At 40.3% G+C, this 22,656-nt stretch overlaps 1 protein-coding gene across 1 annotated transcript; it reads right to left on the reverse strand.

Annotated features, from left to right (window-relative positions):
- Positions 1 to 810: 810 nt before the first annotated feature.
- GTPBP4 (GTP binding protein 4) lies at positions 811 to 21,508 on the reverse strand. Its single transcript, XM_054021025.1, has 17 exons — positions 21,402 to 21,508; positions 18,752 to 18,922; positions 16,952 to 17,055; positions 16,736 to 16,872; positions 15,238 to 15,338; positions 14,773 to 14,865; positions 12,243 to 12,434; positions 12,088 to 12,153; positions 10,977 to 11,066; positions 9,237 to 9,347; positions 7,739 to 7,816; positions 7,563 to 7,614; positions 6,833 to 6,933; positions 4,672 to 4,869; positions 3,352 to 3,417; positions 1,765 to 1,908; positions 811 to 986 (listed from the first exon to the last, which is right to left on the reverse strand). Exons 1-17 carry the CDS (start codon positions 21,447 to 21,449, stop codon positions 834 to 836), a joined length of 1,905 nt encoding a protein of 634 aa, XP_053877000.1. The 5' UTR covers positions 21,450 to 21,508; the 3' UTR covers positions 811 to 833.
- Positions 21,509 to 22,656: the final 1,148 nt, after the last annotated feature.

Consider the following 22,656-nt stretch of genomic DNA (forward strand, 5'->3'; position numbering starts at 1 on the left):
AGAGTTTGTTTTACGTCTATTACTGCAAAAAGTACCTCATTTAAAAAACCACCTCTGCCTTACAGTGTAAATTAAGTGCCCTAACACAATAAATGAAACAAGCTCCTGCTGAGCTGAGAACAAAGATAACAGACCCTATTGATTTACTAAAGAACATGTATTCTTTCCTATTTTTCATTTAACAAGTCATATGCAAATTAGTACAGAAACAAGCAAATGTTTCAATCATGATCATTAAAAAAACTAAGTGCTCAATAGCATTGGATTTTTTTTAAATTTAAGATAGTATTAAAATCTCCAGCTTTGCATGTGCTGAATAAGTATGTAATCTCATATAACAAGCTATTTGTAATACTGTGCATGTGGCAAAATGCTAAATATTACTGTTATTTTGTTATTGTTAATAATGTATTTTTTGGAACCACTGTGATGTAAAATATCCTTAAGACCATTTTAATTGGCCAAGCTAATGTGAAGTTTCTCGTTACGGTTATTTTCTTATGACAACATCTCAAGTCCATTTGGGTTTAATATCCTCAACTTCTGTAGTTATTCAGACGGTTCATCTGGACTGATGCCAACCTGACGTCCATTCAAAACTCTGGTTCTAGTGGTGATAGTCATATCAATTTCCCATGGTTCTACTAACCCACTTTGGACTATGGAACCAAAATGTCAAACTCTCCCTCTGTACATTTAGATCTAAATAGTTACCCAAGGAAAGATTTCTGCATTTCTTTAATAATTATTTTTGTTTCCAGATTATATGGTCTAGTTTTTATTAGGGGAAAAAAAAACAGGACAGCAAAGTAGTTTTAATTCAGAAAAATGTTTTATCTTCTCTGTGTTGTACCAGATTTCCTTTTCCCAGACAGTAAATGTTTGGGTTTAAGGTCAAATACATGCCTATCTGCCTCTCCTTTCTTGCCCAAGCGATTCATTTTCTTTTGAGAATTCTTCATGATAGTCTTAACCTTCTTCACCATCTATTTGAAACAGAAATAAACATTTAAGAGAGATTCTCTTTCTTCTCCTAAGCAAGAAACTTGAAACAAAATTCTATTTAAAAGTCTAGCAAACCCAAATTGCAGAATGTCAGGAAGGAGATATCAAAACGAAGGCCAAGGCCAAGCACAAACATCATCTCCGCAGTTAGAGACAAAGAGAGGGTTTTAAAGGCCACATGTAAGAAAAAGTGACAAAAGGGAAACGAATCTCCTTTCCAAACAAAGTTATTTCAGTTAGAAATTCCTTCTGTGAGAAAAACTCAGGCTAGCATCCTATTTCCAAATATATTAAGAGTTACCTAATGATAGGTTTGGGAATCTGAACATTTAGACACAGGATTTAAGTGTCAGATTCTGAGATGTGTGAAGTTAATAATGAATTCCATTTCAATTTAGATTGCCTCTCCTTCTCAGGTGTCTAAAAATAAATTTATTAAAATCGGAGCATTACCAAATACGTTTTGTGAAAAACAGTTTTAAACCTTTTTGTATTACTACATTTTATCTTTATATGTTGTCAGTTTTCAGTGTGCATAAGGAATCAGATCAATATCTGACTTTAAATCATGGAGAAGACGTATCCCTCCACAAAATATATACTGAAAAGAGACCAGAGCAAAGTTTCACTGAAGATCATTTGAAACTTTGTACAAATAGTAAATCCTCATCTATATTCTATTAAAAATATCTGTAAATGTGACCATGTATTGTAGCAGTTACTGTCAAGTTTAGATAACGTTAATGAACTAAAACAAACCTTTGCATCTCGCAGACCGGAAGTGTCACGTGGTGTGCGAGAGGAACTGCGACTGCGTGCTGCAGACTTAGGGGGTTCAGATTCTTCACGTTTACGTTTCCTAGTAACACTCCTGGATCTTCTTGCTTGGATCATGTAATGTGCCTGAAATTCACAAAGGAAGCATTAGAGATGCTATTGTCTACTTCAAGTAGAATAATTTAAAAATCATTGTAAAAAGACATCCTGTGGCTTTGGCTCTTCCTCATTAAGCTAAAGACCATTGGATAAGTCCTTAAGTCAACTGTTGATCAAAGTTCTCTGCTGTATTTCCAACAATTCTTATGCAAAAGATCACCAACATGCACTTAGTATGATACATTCAACATTCTCATACTGATTCCCCTAAAATACCACGGTGTCTAGCTTTCTGCACCAGACTTTTGAGGTAGATGACTATTATCTGATCACTTTTCTGAATGATATATTTTAAAGCTTACAGCAGCTCAGCAAAAACAAAATAAATTTACTTTACACAGTGGGGAAACCCAGACTAAGGTAGCTACTGGTAGCTTTATGTGATAGAGCACATAGATAGAGCAGTGATAGTTCAAAGTCACTACGACCAGCATCACTCCACACAAGTCTTAAGCTCCTTCCCCTATAGAGTCTGGCTGAGACCGCAGGCCTTTGGGAAATATGGCTGCTAAATAAACCTGGATTCCAAGCTCTGCAGACCCTGAGTATTTGCTTCAAATGTATAATGGCACCACTAATTATTCCTAACATCTCAACCCCTCATTATCTGAAGGCTTTGGGTCTCATGTGAGACCTCTGTATATGGTTGTGCTATATCAGAAGTATAAAAAGGGGTGGTGGGATCTTGTGATACAATAAAGTGGACCCCAAAATCCAGGGATGGATAATTTACTCCATGACTGCATTACCTGCTAAGTGCTAGTCAGGAACTTAACATCAGGCCTAAAGACGAGCTCTGTGTATGCTTGAAAGCTTGTCTTCTTTCCCCAGCACACACTGATCCAATGAAAGATATTACCTCACCCACCTTGTCTTACTTAAAACCCAGTAATTTATGGTGCTGATGTGTGATGAGCGTGTTCAATCTGTCAATGTCTTTAAGCCACATTTTTAATGGGCATTTATCCTAATAAATATTATGTCCTCAAAAATTAAACATACTAAAAACTGTTGCTCTTTAATTCTGTATCCCCAGAGTTGACTCTCGTACATTAAGCTTATTCTGGAGAGCTGGAATCCCACCCAAATCAACATGGAGTGTTCTAGTATAAGACAGCAGTGCCAATACAAGTATATCATTCTGAATAAAGATGGCAAAGAAATCTTTTCTAGTTAACTAGCATGGCATAACTGTATAGATCACTCAAGCCAGATAAAGCAACAACAGATCATCTGCATGTCTACACATGAATTAATGGTTCCGTTCACTCAGTTTATCAACTGCAGATGTGACTGAGGTTTTAGGGGGATTTTCAAAGGCATACAAAAGGAGTTCAGCAACCAACTCCAATGGATTTTCAAACCCTCACTCTTCATACATTTGTAATACTTAATTAGCAAAAGTCTTACTTCATCTTTACCAGCCATGTCAAGACCAAGGGTGCTCATCTCCTTCTCTAGTATCTTCCGTTGGACCTAAAAAAAAAAAAGATAATAAAGAAAATGTTTCTTTTAAAAAGGTGTTTCTGTATGTTTTCTTGATCAAACAAAACGTCTATATATTATACATACACACACCATGATGTGGACATATACGACAAATTGAAGAGCCATGTGATTTATCATGCACTTTTGATCACTTTACTGGCTCTCTGCCCACTAATGCATCTTCATGGGATTATTTTAATATTCCAAACTCTACAGCAACTTCAAATAGCTGCCAGGTTTTGCTGTTTGTTTGTTTTTTAAATCAACTTGTTACATAAATATTTCCTTCTCTTCCCAAAGTGTGCAAAATTCCCCTCTTTTACCAAAATTACATACCCACTATTGGCAACATTCTAACGTAGGACAGTAAGAGTTTTCTAAAAATGTCACAGCTTTACAATATGACTTCTTGCTACCCTGTTGGGCTAGACACAGCTGCTTTATATAATTGGAAAGGCAGTTTCACAAACTTCCTAAAGGGAACTAGCAATCACTTCCAGCCCAGGAATGGTCTAAAATAATAGACTTTAAGTTAGTGACATTTTTATGTATACATTGCTATTTTATATAATTGCAAGAGGTTTTCATGGCTCTCTGTAAGCCACATACAGTTAGACTCATGACAACTAAAGAACACTGGGTTTGCAGGTGAAGAGGGAAAACCAAACCCACTACAAAAATTGTAAATAAATTCCTATAACATATATATCATAATGTGACGGTACGACTGGCATGACCTACATAACTCACTGTAGAGTTTTGGACACAACAGGCCCAGAGGTAATATAGAGGTGAGAAGGTAGGGAGTGAGCAGCAGGAAAGAAGTGAGGGGGGCAGAACAACAGGGAAGAAGCCATGGGGGAGATCAGTTCCACTTCTTATAAAACAGACAAATTTAGGTTTATGCTGCCATAATTCTGTTTTAGGTTTTCAGTGTTTTTATGACATCACCAGATCCCCTTAATGGAATTACAGCTCTATTATATAGTTTGCCAGATCCATGGAGGCTCCCACCCTTTCCCTCATATTTCCACATCTCTACCTACCACCACAGTAGCTATTCCTAGAGCTCTAGTGGCATTCTCTGAACCTGTTTTTGGCAAGAAAAGGCGGGGTAGGGTAGGGTACAGGAGAAAGTGCTACATTGATCGGTAGAATCTTGTAACTGAAATCACACCCTAATTTTCCATTTGCATATTATCCATGAACAAGACTATATTACTGAAGGTATTTTACACTTACCCTTCTAGCTGTCCTAGGCATTTTTGGACCCTGAGTATCTTTTTCCTTGGATTCCAGAATTTTTAGTTTCTTTTTTTCTCGAATCTGTTGTGCCAGTTGTCTGATTTCCATCATTTCCTCATCTTCACTTTCTGGTTCACTGTCATATTCCCCAGCAGCTTGCTTCAGCTCTTCCTCTTTCTCCAACTCTTCCAGTTTCTTAAAATGTAAAGAGATCAAATGAAAAACCAGTTGTTCGTGTCACAGTTCAAGGCAACTGCACCTGTATTTCCCTGCAGTGACCCATGAAGGGAACCCACTCTCAAGCTTTCAGCTCCCCAGCCATTGCTGGAGGCCTGTGTCTGACTCCCGTCTGATCAGAATATTTCCAGGCTGCACAGTCCGACAATATCGTGTTATCTCAGCAGAGACAGGCTGTCCAAACAGACCTGCTCGCTTTCTCTTCAGAGATGGCTAAAAGTGGGACTGCCAGTTTGTTACAGTTACCACACAGCTCTTTTAATGCAAGTCTATTTTATTCTTAAAGTAGCAAGCACTACAGAGAAAACATTAAAAATAAAAACTTGCATGCATACTAATAAGCTTATCAGAGATCACCGCAACCTAATATTGGCTCCAGCAGAAGCAGCCCTTCCAAACCCCACCCAAGAGGTTTCCTTGTAGTTTCAAGTTCATCACCATTTCAGCTCAGAACAAGCACACCGTCTTATGTAGCCTTAGAAGGTGCAGTCCTTCCAATCCTTCCCTAAGGATTGGGGCCTTCTGTGGACCAGTGGTCTTGTCCATTTGCTGGATCAGAAAGAAGGCCATGAGCCTATTTAAAACTAGGTTATTTATCCAAAAATCCATCCTCTGTCTGTTGTTCCCTGGAGTATCCAGTTTGAACTAATATATGTGAACCTGTCCAAGGGGGTGGACTTCAAAGGGCTGATAACTGGAGGAATTATATTAGCATCCTCCTCCTCTAGGAGTTACATACAATTCCACAACCACACACACACACTCTTGCATTTTTAATACAATGGACTTGAAAGATATTAAACCTAATTCAGCAAGGTTTAACTTAATTCATTAAAGTTGATCTTAATTCCATAAGGCTTGTCCAGGATACTGCAGGATATCCTCAGTCTGTCACAGTCCATATTTAGGATCAGAAACATCTTGTTTATAGTGTTTACCTTTAAACGGGACACTATCACAATCTTGTGGTCAGACTGTTTCAATGTAAAAAAACCCTGATTCAATTTCCAAATGTCAGTCTCACCCTCTGGGCCAGAGGGCGCTAGAGGGCAGCGCACACAGCTCTTGAAGAAGGGAGCAACTCATGTTACTATATGATGATCCTTCTAACCAATCTAAGCTCCAGAGAGTCAGTTCTCTGTTATTTCTCCTTGGCTCAACAAGATCATCATGAAACAGAAACGAAAACAGCCAGAGTTCTCTACTGCTTAGTCAAATTAAAAGGATGCCGTCAAACACTTTAGGATTAACACTCAAACTACTTTAACAGTATATTCCGGCAGTGAATGCATAATAATAATAGTAATAATTCACTACAAAAATTATGATCACTCTGTTTCCTCTGTCACTGCAGAGTCAGGAATGCAAGTTCTCTAACAAACCTTATTTTTTAAGATGTTATAATGAAAAAGAGAACAACAAGCTCAGTGGTTTGAGCATTGGCCTGCTAAACCCAGGCTTGTGAGTTCAATCCTTGAGGGGGCCACTTGGGGATCTGGGGCAAAATCAGTACTTGGTCCTGCTAGTGAAGGCAGGGGGCTGGACTTGATGACCTTCAAGGTCCCTTCCAGTTCTAGGAGATGGGATATCTCCATTGATTCTGATGGCAAGGCAAAGCAAACTATTTGCTGAGTCACTATAGACAAAACTGCCACTCAGTATGAAAATATCATCTTGACCTATGATAAATATTGTGTTCCTTCCAAGAATACACTAAGAAAAGTTACAAAACTATAGTTTGTTATTTATGAATTCAAGAAAATTTATCAGTTATGCATGCAAAACAGAAGAGAAATAAACTAAAGTTTTACTAACTTTATACAATCTGTTGATTCAGACCTCTTGAAGACAGAAAAATTAAATTCAATGAAAACAGGAGAGAATATCCTCAACAGTGTAAAACAAACAGCGTAAAGCTCACCCTCATGATATCTGGATCAATATAATCAGCTATATTATGTCCTTCCCAGATCTCAGGTATCTTATCATATTTTTCAGATGAATTCATTAGATCCCAGTATTCTAAAAAAAGAAATTAAGCAAAAATTAACCAATACTGTAACCCGTTGAAACATTTTATAGAAAAATCTGTGATGGGAGAAAAGATTTGCATCATAATATAAAATACAAATCTCTCTCTAAAAAGTAAGAATTTGATAACATACAGAATCTGTGCCACACAGAACTTTACACTGGAAGTCTTGTCAAAGAGTCATGATGCATGTGAACACAAATAATGAGCAATAGTAATACAAGTGAAAAAGCATACACCAAATTATTCTCTCCACAAATCAATTATTTCCCTTAAGTCAAGGATCATGCTTGAATATGTATCAGATATGTCCAAGCAGGACAAAAGAAACAGAAGAGCTGAGTCATCAAGCCATTCATTCTGTTTCAGTAATTCTACAAACTGGAAGACACTCCAAATTACATCACAACACAAGTGAGAGCAGAAAGCCAATTTTTACAAATTTGGAATTAGAGAAAAAGTCTGGTAGTGTTCACTAAAATATCAGCAAGGACACTTAAGGTGGAAATAGTTAGGATAAGATTTTCCTGCTTGAAACTTTCTGCTACAAACACAGAAAGACAACTTCAGCCCAATTTCATTCTTAAAATAATTATACTGAGACTTGAACAACACTTACTCTGAAGATCCAAAACATAATCATCTCCCATTTCCACTTCAAGATCTCTCTCCTGAAAAGACATACATAGCATAAATATTGTACTTTTCAATTATCACTCTTTTGTTTTGATTTTTTTAATTTCACTACTAATTCCTCAATTCAAGGGTGTCAAATCTGTTCTATAAGCCACTTACCCTCCTCTTTTTAGGTGCATCTACTTCCATGCGTTTCTTACGTGTTATTGCTCCCTCAGGAATGAAAGGTGGCCTTTCCTGAAATTAATGCAATAAACATGATCACAAAAGCATGTGATTCTTTTCTTTTTTAATATAATGTGGGAATCCCAAATTTTCTGTAATGCAAATAAAACATTGTCACTATACATTTCTCTGTAAGAAAAATTTTCAATAATCTTCACTGATTGTGACAGTCTGTATCCTTATGTTCACGCTTCTTACAAAAACTATAATGGATTTTTACAAAATATGCCTTGAGCGATATCATTTGAAAACTCAGTGTGCCGATCATTTTATCCTGATAAAATGTGTGTGGCAATATTGTATGTAAAGTTATAAGATTCTACTGCATAACATTGAGACATATTCCAAGTTTAGAAAAGCAGGCACAAACTGCTTCCTCAAAATCAAAAGGCAAACTGATGCCTCAGCCAGGTTTCAACAAAATTAAATGGACTATCCCTGGTGAAGCGGCCATTCTTTGGCAGGAAAAAGGGCGTGAGTGAGAAATGTACATCTTGGCAAAACAAAAACAAACAAACAAACAAAACAGCTAGAAGTTCCCGTCCCACAGACTTTGTCTCTTGAATCCCAGCTGGAGATGATTCTCAAAGAGGATGAAAAGATAGAAAAAAGGGGAACAGATGCCCCCAATTATCTCTTCCTTCATCTCTACTCAAGGCATCAACACCACCTGAAGGACAAGGAAATTAACACTGAACTGGGGGAGGGGTCCTGCCTGAAAGGATTCCAGACAGTAAGACTTAGAAAGCATGTGGTAAAGCAAAGGTTTCTCTTTAATTCATTTAGCTTAAGTTAGGAGTTATGTTCTACCTTTTATTTCTTTGCAACCAACACCGACTTTTATGCATCATTACTTGTAATCACTTAAAATCTATCTTTCTGTAGTTAATAAACTTTTCTTATTGTTTTATTTGAACCAGTACGTATTTGGATTGAAGTGTTTGGAAAACTTCATTTGGGATAACAAGATTCGTGCATATTATTTTCTATTAACAAAATGACGGACTTTAAATTAATTTGTATTGTCCAGGAGTACTGGTCAGTACACTATGCACATTTCTGGGTGGAAAGTCTGGCACTGGGAGTTTGCTGGTGTTGCCCTGCAGTGTAATTCATCAGTGGCTGGCTATAGCACTCATACAGTATAGCTGGGAGTGATTTACATGCTGGAGGCTGTGTGGGAGAAGACCAGGAGTGGTTGCTCTTACAGCAAAGCAGCGTAAAAGACACCTCAGGTTTGAGAATTGAGGGGGGACAGCTATCCATCAGTCCAGATTGTACCCTGGGTAATGTCACACTAATTCACTATGCCAATACATTAACTGAAATCCTGAAATTCACCGGATTCCAACAAAATGAATCCCCACAGTAAGTCAGCAAAGAAGGATTTTCAAAGACTACTGAAAACTATATCAAAATTTTAATAACCTACCTTATTATCTCTTTTGCTTGGTACAGCTAAATGTAGTCGGTTCAGCACTTCATTCACCTTATTTCCTTTCATTTTGGTATCAACACGATGGGACAACAGTCTGTCACAGGCCTAAAAATGTACAAAGTGTCATTAATTATTGTCAGGGACGGAGAGAAGGCAGCCTGATTTAATGCACTGGCTTTTCACCTATGGAGACCCAGTTCAAATCCCATTTTAAGACACAGTCGTCCCCGTCCCCCCAAAATGCTTGTATTGAGTTTTAAAATAAAAAAATATCAAGAGCAGTTATGTAACAATATTCATATTTAAGCCATAACTAAATGGGAATGGAATCTCCTATAATAAGAATCTACAAGCAATACAGAAAGAAAAATCAGAGCAACAAAGGCTTATAGAAGAAAAAAAATCTCAGTCAAGATTTTTTTTTTTTTTTTTTTTAAGAAATCTGGAAAATCATGCCAAGGAAGTGTGATGAATTATAGTTAAGGATCTGATTGTCATATTTGTTCAATCTTGGATATGGAATTTGAAAATAGTTTCCAATGTAAGGCATGAGTAATGTCTGGAAAATGGTTCCCAAAAAACAAACTGTCTTCAGATTTATTTCTAGAGATACACAGGACCTTTTCAAAATTGAGCTTTTGCTATTATGTAATACCTAGTGGGAGTGTTTCATTTTTAGCTGAGAACAATTCTCTGCTTGCCCAGACCAAAAGCAGGGCCAAATTAATGACTATCTTTTTTTATCCCTGCTAACAAAAAGACTGATGGGACAAGAGTTCAAAGTAGATGGGATTTCCTCATGTGTTATTTCTGTGTAGCAAGAGATACATTGGTCTAAGAAATGACCAAACAGCATCTGAACAAGTAGTCAATTTAAGATTAATATCTGAAAGACAGTGGAGAAGTTCCCAGTACATAGCAATTTCACCATGATTAAAGACACTACATAGAATTTATATAAATCTAACCAATGATTCGAAGGGGTTCTCAAACTTCATTGCACCAAGACCCCCTACTGACAACAAAATTACTATATGACCCCAGAAGCGGAGGGGAGGAGCCCGAGCCCCATCAACCCGGGTGGGGGTGGAGCTCAGGCTTCAGCTTCAGCCCTGGGTCACAGCAAGTCTAATGCTGGCCCTGGTGACCCCATTAAAATGGGGTCGCAGCCCACTTTGGGGTCCCGACCCACAGTTTGAGAACTGCTGGATTGGAGTTAACAATTTTCAAACAGTAACTCTTCAGTCCAAATCTAGATCCAGGGTTTTCATTTTAATATGCATAGTTTTTTCTGCCCTTTTAGATTTCGTGACCTACAATCTATTTTACTTCTACTGCTTTGTTATATGCTGGGATAAGAGAGGGTGGCTATCATCCCCCTGAGATCCTCAAAAAATGCAATAATTTTCATAAAGCCATTTCAGTAAGCAAAACTGTACAATAAATATGCCAGAAGTAAAAATCATGCTTGCTTGTCTCATCCTAATCTCCATTTATACACATCATAGAAAGTTAGAACAATTTTGCTCATCTGGCAGTATCTGTCCCAGGGGAAACCCAAAACTTGAACATTCGAGTGTCATAGTTCCTCAGATACACAGAAAAACTTGCTATATCTGTCTCAAGCCAGAGCACCAGTCCACTACTTTAGTAAAGACTAGATTCACAAGCAGTAAAACAAAAGTTAAGTATCTATTCGGAACAAAATTTGTGTAAGTGAAAGAAGAAACTCACCTCTGTTTTAACTTTAATCACACCTTCTTCTGTTAGAGTACTTGTCTCTATGACAGGAAATCCTTCTGTTTCTAAATTTTCAAACATTTTCTGAGAAACAAACAGAACACAAAAATAAAAAGAAGAACAGGAGTACTTGTGGCACCTTAGAGACTAACAAATTTATTAGAGCATAAGCTTTCGTGGACTACAGCCCACTTCTTCGGATGCATATAGAATTCTATATGCATCCGAAGAAGTGGGCTGTAGTCCACGAAAGCTTATGCTCTAATAAATTTGTTAGTCTCTAAGGTGCCACAAGTACTCCTGTTCTTCTTTTTGCGGATACAGACTAACACGGCTGCTACTCTGAAACAAAAATAAAGTATGTTCTGATTATTTATTAAAGATCAGAGTTTCCATCTCATTAACCAAAGTCAAATGTCTAATCTCATCTCAAAATAAAAATTTCTTCTGACATTATTGAACAATTGTATTAATTGATGTTTTCCTAAAGAGGAACTACAGAAACTTTTATACATAGACCATCTTTTATACATAAATACTTTATGGAGATCAGATGTAAATAATAAGTTAAGTAACAAATAGAAAAAAATATACATTAGATACGTGCTCAGAACTTGTGAAAATCAGGGTAACCTGTGTGCATATGAAAAATCAGGCCTGTGTGTGCAGATACTGCTTCATCCATAACTTCCATTCAGACAGTTCAAGACAGTGTGCCTCACACTAGTACTCAGTTGTCTCTACCCAGAAACTGTTGGGTGAGGTTCATTGGCCAGTGTTATGCAAGAGTTCAGATCAGATGACCCTTTCTGGCCTTACTATCTATGAAATCAACAGGAGCTCTGGGTGCTTTGCACTTATGAAAAAAATCAGGCTAATCTCTCTTACACACACACACACACACAGCCACCGGAAGTATTCACGATTAAAAAACAAAACAAAAATCAAGACTTAAAGACCTACTTACTCTTCATCGGGTTATTAAACTGTCCAATTAACAAGTTATACAACGAAATTCACCTGTGCACATTATAATTTATATTATTCCACGAAAGAGGCATAAAATGCTTTTGTAAATTATGAAAAGAAGAAAAGGCCTTCTAACCTGATTTTCTTCAGGAAGTTCAGAAATCCTCTTCACATCACACTTGTTCACTACAATTATAAGAGGCTAATAGAAAGAAAGTAAACAATATTATTCAGCTTACTGTTTCATATTGTGAAAAATTAGATTTGACTAATGTTGTAAATCAGGTCTACCTTATTAGCGAATAGAGGTTTAATATTTCTGAAGAGTTCTAGCTGCTCCTCCAGACTATGCCCGCACTGCTCAGACACATCCATTACAAAAAGCACAGCAGCACGAAGATGTGCAAGCGCTGTTATAGCCTGCATCTCAATGGTATTCCTCTCTTCCAAAGGATGATCCAAAATACCAGGGGTATCTACCACCTAAAATTCAGATTAACATAATTAGCTCACACCTTAACATAACATATATTAGCCACAGAAGTAATACGATTGTGGGGGTTAGAGATGAAGGGAGAAAAGTGATATGGACCAATCAATCTTTCACAGTATGTTTGTGCTTATTGGTTAGGAAAGAAGCAAAGCAGGAACATATCAAACCTGTCCTCTGCAATCTACACTGGCTTCCCACAGAATATCAAATCAAGTGCAAGGTCTCAGTCCTTATTTTCACAGCCCCCCATGACCAGGCCCCAGAATATCTAAACAAACATCTAAAGCTACAGGACAAAGACCGTGATCAACAACTATTACTCCTGAGAGAATTCTGCACCAAAAAAATAAAAATTCTGCACATAATATGTTAAAATTCTGCATATTTTATTTGTCAATAAATAAATGTGGATGCTCCAAGCATGCTAGTGGGGAGCACAGGCCATTGGCTGCACAGAGGTGGAGGATCACCCTTGCAGCCCTCCCTTCCCCCCAGGACATGGACTTAGTGGTGAGGCTGCATCCAACCCTGACAGAGCACAAGGGCTGGGCCTGCCCCAAAAACACTCCGGGGCCCTGCCCCTCCACACCTGCTGCACCAAGATAGTAAGCGAGAGGAATAGAGTCTCTCATGCACACTCAGCCCTGGCCCCCAATCCAGATGTGGGGAGAGCAGGCTCAGCCCAGGAAGATTCAAGTGTGGAGGGGCTCCATGTGGGGGGATACAGGTGTGGGATGAGAGGGTTCTGTGTGGGGCAATCTGTGTGCAGGCGTCTAGGTGGGGAGTTCAGGTGAAGGTGGCTGGGGCTCAGCAGAGGGGTCTGGGTGTGGGGAGATGGGGTTCAGCAGGGGGTTCCAGGTGCTGGGGAAGTGGGGCTTAGTGGGATGGGGCTTCAAGTGTGGGCAGGCTGTCTGAGTGCAGGGGTGGGGGTACAGATGCAGGGGGGTGGGCTTGGCAGGGTGAGGGTCTGGATATAGGGGGTCCAGATGCATGGGATTGAGCGGATGGGAGAGCAGCTCCCCGCATAGTGACCTGTCCCCCCCAAGACTGGGGAGTGATGGGGCCAGGAAATGGTGGGAGGGGGGGTACGGAGTTTCCTGCAGGGAAAGAGTCTAGGGGTGGGTCTGACATAGCCCCAGCTACTCCTAGCAGGGGGAAGAGACAGTCCCATCCTTCTCCACCCCCAGCCCAGCTGGGACTAGCAAGTGAGCCCGGCGCAGGGTAGGAGCCACCGGCCGGAGCATCCCCAGCCCCGCAGTGATTTACCTCTCCACCCGCTGCTCCGGGCACCCAAAATGACACGTCAGCGCTGCTGGGGTGGAGCACGTGACCACTCTTACAGCTTACCTATGCTTCCACATCATTTTCTGCAGGGAAGCAAAGAAATCTGCAGGGGACATGAATTCTACGCGCGAGTGGTGGTGCAGAATTCCCCCAGGAGTAACCCATGCTCTTCTGGCACAATGGAACTCTTAACAATAAGAGTAAAGCTTGTATGTGCATGAGTGTGCACTTTCTCTGGGGGCAGTCCGAGACTGTGGAATGAACACTTCCAAGGACTTAGGAACCTCACCATTTTCTGCTTCAAGTGCAAAGCACATTTCTTTGACCTGCCTTCTCTAACAGAAACACATAGCAACAAGTATATTGAGAGAGAGAGAGAGACTACCAAAACAAGACATTCTACTGCACATGCTTCTCACGCTGGGGAAAGAATGTGAGAACAACGTATGACAGATGTGTAGTTATGTGGCTTAATATACTACTAGAAGGTGCTCAGATACTGGTATAAAAACCTAAAAGAATAGACGCTGACAATAGCAACTATACATATTGTTTCCTTTCAGCCACGAGTTGGTAAATTCATTCGAAGTAAGAACATGAAAAATGAGTAAGAAGACAATAGTATTCATGTTAAAATAAGATGAGACTGAGTACTTCAAATTATAGTCAGAGAAAAAAAGTAATACAAGGAAAGACTACCTGTAGTTTGTGTGCATTTTCACTTGGACTGAATCAGAGGGAGGGAGACCTGCCCTGACCTGATCCAGTCTGGAGATGAATCACTTTCCATTACTCCTCAGGAGTTATTCAAGTGCCCTGTCCCTCCCAGCAACTGAAAAACCCCAGGATCTACATTTTTAGAATAGCTTCTGATAGCTGACCTTACTCAGCACATTATGTAAAGAGAGCTCTTACACAGCAGTTCTCTAGGTACAGTACTTTAGAAACAGCCATCAGCAAGTAAAATGGTATTCTCAACAGCAACAGGATCCTAACCAATTCAGTCCTGTGGAAACAGAGCAGTAAGTTAGCAATAGCTCTTACCTGCCAACGCAGATACCTATAATCCATGTGTCCCACAAAGAGGGATTTTGTGGTAAAGGCATAAGGCTGCACTTCCACATCTGCTCTTGTCACCTTAAAACAAGAAAAATCCCCAAATAAAGATTTTTTCATTTACTGAGACAATTATTTTCCTGACAGCAGCATATCAATTATAATGCACTTCCTTTCCTACATCAAAGTGGTTATTCTCAATGGTTTTCTATAGAAGGTTGATACACTTTTTGATCTATCTGGGAGAAAGATTTCACAACGCTGGGGAAGCTTATGATACAATAAATTGATTTAAAAATAAATCTGTTTTTCCATTTCCTTCTACAGCCCTGAGATTCATACTAAATCCCTAACCTTGTACAGAGACCTGCTAGCTAAGATCCTTGGGAAGAGTCCCAATATTTCAAATTATTTAAACTTTAAAGTAATATTTTTTACAACAAACTCACAAACCTTATTTATAAAGCTCGATTTTCCAACATTTGGGTAGCCACACAACAGAAGAGTTCGTGTATTGGGATCAATAGTTGGCAACCGGGACAAATGTTGTCGCACTGAAAAGTTTAAAAAGCTTTACTGAATTACATGGTGATAAAATAAAGTTCAAATGTACTAAAATAGAAGGGAAGATCTTTCTTTGTAGATGGGAAAGCTTCTGATTTTATTCAGAAACAACATTATTCAGAAACCACATTTAATTTGGACATATTTTTGCATTAAGTTTCCGTTTGTAAGTGGTTCATAAAGTGTTAATAAATTATTAAAAAAGCATGTTACAAGAATGAGTTGAATATGTTATAGTTATACGTACATCAGTAGAAGGTGTTCTAGATGGTTATAAACAACCTAATTGGACCTTTAACAATTAACCATTTATGAAAACATTTATTAACCTGGATAATCTATTTACAAATGGAACCTTAATATAAAGTGTGACTGTTTCTTGTAAATATTATATTTTAATTAACACATCACCCCCTCAATTAGATATAATGTGAACAAGAGGCAAAGAGGATTACAGAGAAGAACGTATAAAAAAATATTTGGCCTCTATTAAATCAGACACAGGGAATTGATACAGATAAATGATGACAGCCTATATCATTTAGTCAAAGTAAATCAAATACTAGGAAAAATGCACTGTACAAACGTAATTAACTGTGAATGCAATATTTAAGACATGGTCAACAAGGTGGGTGAGATAATATCTTTTATTGGACCATCATCTGTTGCAGACAAACAAGCTTTTGAGCTTACGCAGAGCTCTCTTTCAGGTTTGGGAAATGTATTCAGAGTGTCTCGGCTAAATAAAAGGTAGAACAGACTGTTTAGCAAATGTAGTTAACACATTTCAGGGGATCATTATGCTAAACAATCTGTTCCACCTTGCATTTAGCTATGACACTCCGAGTACCTTTCCTAGACCTGAAGAGCTCCAAGTAAGCTCAAAAGCTTGACTCTCTCACCAACAAAAGATGGCCAAATAAAAGATTTTACCTCACCTCACCTCTCTAATATCCTGGGACCAACAGTGCTACAACACCACTACAAATAACAAGAAATCTAGTCAGTTTTAGAAACAAGCTAAGAGTACTTCAAGGTACTTAATCTTTCAAAGGCTCCTGCACCAATTACTTTTGCCAATTATATTTTCCTGTTTTTTAAAAATGTTTTTCCCTCCCCTCTTGCTATGCAAAAAAATCTCAGAAAAAGCAGTGTATTAGATTAACTATTCAGGAGAAATAGTGAAACTAACTAGCCACAAAATGTTGATAATTTCCCAAAGTAAATAAATTGAAAAAAGAAAAAAAAATTTTCCTCAAACCTCTTTCAGTTAAAGTAAGGTTAGATGCTATTTATAAAAACAATTGGTAAAAAGTCTTCATGCATAAGTCTGTATTTTAAATTCTCTCTTCAAAATGCTTCATTTTACCATATTTGCAATACGTACCTTGTTCCAAATATTCTAAACTTTGCTTCTGCCTTTTGATAATTGTACACATACGTCCCAGAGCTGCCCGTTTCAACTGTTTGCATCGATAAAGGGAATCACCGTATTTCATCAGGCGCACATAATCTTTAGAAACACTATTGCGGAAGGAAAGAAAAGGTTAATCTGTTGTTATGACAAAAACAAGCCACTGAAAAATAAGTTAAGATATCTTACTTGTCAATCAGATTCTTGGCAATATTAATCTGTCCTAAGGCCAACTTGTAATGATCTTTGTCATACAGAACATTCATCAAATCTGCATAAAAAGGATGGATATCCTAAAAAAGCATAAAATCAATCAATCAAAACCTTTTCTGGATGTTTTCTTTCGTGAACGTAAAGACTTCTTACTACTAATTTCAACTTTTTTATAGATACAAGAAGCCAGTGGTACAGCTGACAAGTACAAACTGAAGACAATTCTCCATATCTTAAAATTCTCTAAAGAAAATCTGCTTATCCGTACATTTGAATGTTTTTTTCCATAACTTTGATTTCCTGCTTTATATTTCATTGGACTGAAGCTAAAGTTCTGCTTGTGCCTGTTCCTTTGTAAGAATATTTTTTGTTAAAAAGGAAAAAAAAATGCAAGATTATATTGTATAGAGGGAAACTGCAAGCATACTGTATAGTGCCAGCCTTTTTTCTAACATTCTTCTGCTATTGTGGGAACACAGCAAAGTAATTCCTCTCTTTCACTGAACCCTAAATTCCGTAAGATTCATCTTTCTTTAGGCAGACAATTTTTCATGCCTGAATAAACTCATCAGCATTTGAAGAGTGCACCTTCTTCACATCAATTCTTTTTGAAGAGAGTTTACAACACATCCCTTCATCTCTGTGTAAAAGAATCAGAGAATATTTTACCCATCTACGTGCTTTATTTTTAGAAACTTAACCACATGACATAGATGCCAAACTAGTTAGGCAAATACAGAAGCTGTACTTCAGAACTTTGTAATGGAGATCAGCCATTAGAAATAGAAGTCAGAAAAAAACCCACGCAAACTAAGGTCTCAATTCTGGATCGGATTAAGTACAGGCAGATTCATGTGCACACACAAAGCCCAACTGAAGTCACTGAAGACTGCACAGCTCCAACTGCAAGACCAGTGCATTAGACTGTAAACACACTGATCAGACCTATATTTGGATGCTCATTCTTTCCTACAAAACATTTGGATGGCAATAACTGTGAAAATAATAATATCTTATGTTTCTTTGGCCTTGGCTACACTTACCAGCTAGTTCGACGGCTGGAAATCGAAGTTCTGGGTTCGACTTATCGCGTCTAGTCTGGACGCGATAAGTCGAACCCGGAAGTGCTTGCCGTCGACTGCGGTACTCCAGCTCGGCGAGAGGAGTACCGCGGAGTCGACGGGGGAGCCTGCCTGCCGAGTGTGGACCAAGGTAAGTTCGAACTAAGGTACTTCGACTTCAGCTACGTTATTCACGTAGCTGAAGTTGCGTACCTTAGTTCGAATTAGGGGGGTAGTGTAGACCAAGCCTTTAGCACCTTTCACTAGAAATAGGAGGTCAAAGTCCTTTAACAGCCTATATTTCTTTACCCACCATTCAACTGAAGTTTCTATCAAATTTAAATGTATCTAGAAGTTAGTGCTAAAACTCCCACTCCTGGAAAAAGTGCTGTGAGACCTTTAATCACCACTAGCTGTTAAGACTTTGATTTTACCTCTCGTCTACAAGACGTGAGCTCCTGGAAAAAGTTGCCCTAGAACCCTGTTCGAGCCCTGATTCAGAACTTTACTCAAAAGAAATAGAGCCACCTGGGTTATCAATACCTCTTCCTGCAGATAAAATTTTTTCTTACGAAGTCTCCTATCCAAGTAATAAGTCAGCCTGATTTTGCATAGCCAACAAAACCTCACAAGACCACAATTTACAGTCACAGCGTTAGATCTGATGAATTTAAGGTACATTTTCTTTCACTTATCAATTGCCAAAGTCACTTACATCTAATTTTGGGAAATCTGTTAAGATTTGGGTGAGTCTGTCATGGTAATTTTGCTGGGTGTATTTAACTTTTCTCATGTAAAACTGTCGAATGCGGTGGATTTGATAATGCTTATGAATGACTGTCGGAGTCTTTCGCTGAGTCTTCGACAATGTCAGATCGATGAAGTCCTGCAGTTAAAGAAAAGTACAATTATCAGCAAAGACTGTATTACTTATTACTAAGAACCCATATTCTAATATGAAAGTTATTTAGAAAAGAAAAACAGAGCAGTTAAGTGTTTTAAAATGACACTTAAGTAGTTATTGAAAGAATCAGTACACACTTCATATATCACATCGCACTTTTACCTGCAATTAGGCTGATGGAATACAATGCAGCCACTTTCTATCATTGTTGTAGAAGTAAAGAATTTTGCACATTGTGTAGGATAACCAAGTTTTTTGAAAGAAAAAAGCTGTTGTGGAGCTTCAGAGGCATCAGTAAAAAAACATGGATAGCATGTCACTCCAATTTTAAAATATCTAAACAAGTCCTTCCATTTAAATTAAGTTCAGACCTCCAGTCCCATGCACCACCCACAAGTTTGTAAGCAGAACCTTTCATTCTTTTATCCAGTGTTCATTTCAGCTATTTTAAGAGACAGCCTCCTTTTCCTACATTCTTTCAGGGAATTGCAATGTATCCACTATCAGTGCTAGATCTCAACTGATTGGGGTGGGCAATAAGGTGTTCAGTTGAAGGCCCAAATCTCTACAGCTCCCTCCCTCTCTGCTGGCTTGTCAGAGGCCCAGTTTGGTGAGGCACAGATCATAATGAAAGGCTTCATTTCCTCCCCCCACTCAACTTTTGACAATGTTAAATAGGGGGAGAGGAGTTGTTTGGTTTTTGTCCAGGTATTTTATTGACCCACACTGAGTTGTGTACTGAGTTATGTGTGTGCAGCACCTGCATACTCTCACAACAGATACTGTATGAAACAATAAGTTATTGTTAATATAAACATTTCTCTATATTTTCCTGTTGGGGCAATTCCTTATAATATGCACATTACTGTCCTTTCTCCAACAATCTGACCACCCCACTCAGGCTTTGAAGCCTGATGAAACTCCAAAGCCAATTTCAAACCATTTTCACAGATTTTAAGCAACTGTCTCTGAAGAGGGGGTAATGAAAGGTTGGGAGAAGAGGGAGGCAGACACTCATCAGCATTGTCATCGGTATTTACATATGCCTCTGAAAATGGCACAGAACTTCTGAAGCTCAAAATAATGATTGAAAGCAGGCCTGTTCTGAATTTAGAAAAGAGATGGCCAGAAAGAAAAACAAAAGGTGACTGTCCTGAGAAAACCAAAATTTATAAGCTCTCTTGGATGTAACCACTTTATATTGCTATCCCCCACAGAGCCTTTAGAGAGAGACTTGCTATGTTAAGTCACAAGAATTTACCTCTTTTAATCTTAAATTTGTTCAAGTCTTTTTTTAACTAGGACAATTTTATTCACATTTCAAACATGAATAATAGGTCCCATTAAGGGAGTTCTCCTGCATATTCAAGATTACACACATAGCAGTGATGATAACTTAGATTATCATAAGACAATGAATTTCTTATAACCACTACTTGTGATAGTACCTTATGTTCAGTCCTTTACCCTTTGTGTTGCAGATTTTCATTGTTTAATTTCTCTCCCTGTAAGTTAATACTGAGCACTTACATACTAAAAACAGTATATAAATATTAAATAGAGTAATTAATCTTTGTCAGGTAACTAAATATTACAGAAAGGGAAACTGAGGTACAGACAAGGATTTGTTTAAGGCCAGACAGTAAGTCAGTAACAGTCAGGATTACAATTTAGAAAATTCCTGCCTGTCAAACTGTAGTTTGGTTTAAAGACTAACAAGCTCCAAGTTTCTGCAATGTAGGAGAGACTGTTACAGAAAATGTGTACTTATGTTTAAATTTGACGAAGACTTTGCTAGCTCCCTAGAAAAGCACAAGACAGTGATATTTGATAACCATCACACGTGTTCAGTGCAAACATTGCTTCTGTGAAATCAGCCTGAAGCCACCACGACAAGCCAAGGACTAGACCGGCTGTTGGGCTGAGGTGGTTTTCTATCACAACTGGAATAGAACTGCACTCAGGGATGGGGGGGGGGGGTGGGGTGGCTGGATCTACCCACACCAGAGAGACACCCCGCTCTTGTGTTAGTTTCACTGAGCAGGGGTGCCTGTGACATGCACGCAGCCCAATACTCCACTCCTCCTCCCCCACCCCACTCCTCTGCTGGGCCCCAGCCCCCACCACCTCAATTCCCACTCCTCTGCTGGGCCCCAGCCCCCACCACCTCAATTCCCACCCCTCTGCTGGGCCCCGGGCCTGTGCCGGTCCCCTCAACTCCTCCCCCGGCTCCCCGTGTCCATCACGCTCCCCCGTCCCAGTCCCTCCGCCCCCCGTGTACACGGCCGGAGGCGGCACGAGGCACTGAAGGTCCCACGCGCTGGGGACGGGGCAGCGCTCCCGGCACATGGCTCCAGCTCAGCACGAGCTGCCGCCCAGCGGCCGGTAAGAGAAAAAAGGCGCGCGCCCCCCGCCGCTACCACTGCGATGGCGCTGACGGGGGATGGAAGAAGAGCTTCACCTTGGCGGAAGGAACCACCATAATCTTCTTAAAGTTGTAGAGCGCCATGGCCGCAACCTCCGCGCGTGTCTGCCTGCCTGGCTGGCCGGGGCCGGAACAACCGCGTACAGTCTCGCGAGACTTCCGACGAGATACTCAGCCCGGGCCAAGAGGTAAAATATCAGCCCTTTGTCAGCCGCGCGCCTTGGGCACAGCGCCCCCTGCCGTGGCGGTCTGAACTGCAGCGGCCAGACTGTGCGGCCGGGAATGGGGCCGGAACGGGGGGCGGTGAAGCAGAAAGAAGCTGCGGGAGCATCTAGTCTGACCTGATGCCTACAGTTGGCCGCAGCCGCCTTGTCTCAGCGCCTGCCTCGACTGAGGCGGTCCAGCTGGCTCGAACCCTTGGGAAGGATGGAGCCCCCCATCCCCGTGTAAAACAACCCCCCCCCGGGCCCAGCACCCTGCTGTTAACTGTGCGCCTGGGTGCCACACTGCATGGGTCTGGCTTCAGCCCCACGCGTGTCCCACCGTTCTCTGCCAGGCTAGCGCAGGGCTGCCCACAGGATTCAGGGGGCCTGGGGCAAAGCAATTTCGGGGGCCCCTTCCAGAAAAAAAAGTTGCAATACTATAGAATACTATATTCTCCTGGGGGCCTCTGCGGGGCCCGGGGCCTGGGCCAATTTGCCCCACTTGCCGCCGCCCCTTGGCCAGCGCGGGTCCAGTCACGTCTGAACCCTCGCTTGGGTTAACCATCGAGCTCCTGCCTGGAGATGTTTTCTGATCCTTTAGTCACACCCTGCTGGTGCTTCTCTGCCCCCTCTCCACTTGATCACCCTCCTTCTGCAGCTGCTGACCCCAGCCTCAGACACAGCATTCCAGCCGTGGGCACACCAGGTGAAATAACCTCTCTACTCCTACCCGAGATCCAGCTGTTTAAACAGCTAAGGATTGCATTAACTGCACTTTTGGTCACAGACATGGTCAGCTGATTATCTACTATGACTAGGGTTACCATATTTTGTGCCTCCGAAAGGAGGACACTCCACGGGGCCCCGCCCCCAGCCCCGCCCATGCCCCAACTCCGCCCCCTCCCCAAAGTCTCCGCCCCCTCCCCTGCTTCCCACGAACATTTAATTCGCTGGAAGCCTGAAGCAGGTAAGGGGGGGTGTGGGGGGAGGAGGCGCGGCCCAGGCTGGCCCCCCCGGCGGCTCCAGCCTGGGTCGGCTCGGGCCCTGGGGTGCCGGCCCCCGGCCGACCACCCCCGGCCCACCCAGCA

This window comes from Malaclemys terrapin, chromosome 2 (genome assembly GCF_027887155.1).
Source record: "Malaclemys terrapin pileata isolate rMalTer1 chromosome 2, rMalTer1.hap1, whole genome shotgun sequence".
NCBI lineage: Eukaryota > Metazoa > Chordata > Testudines > Emydidae > Malaclemys > Malaclemys terrapin.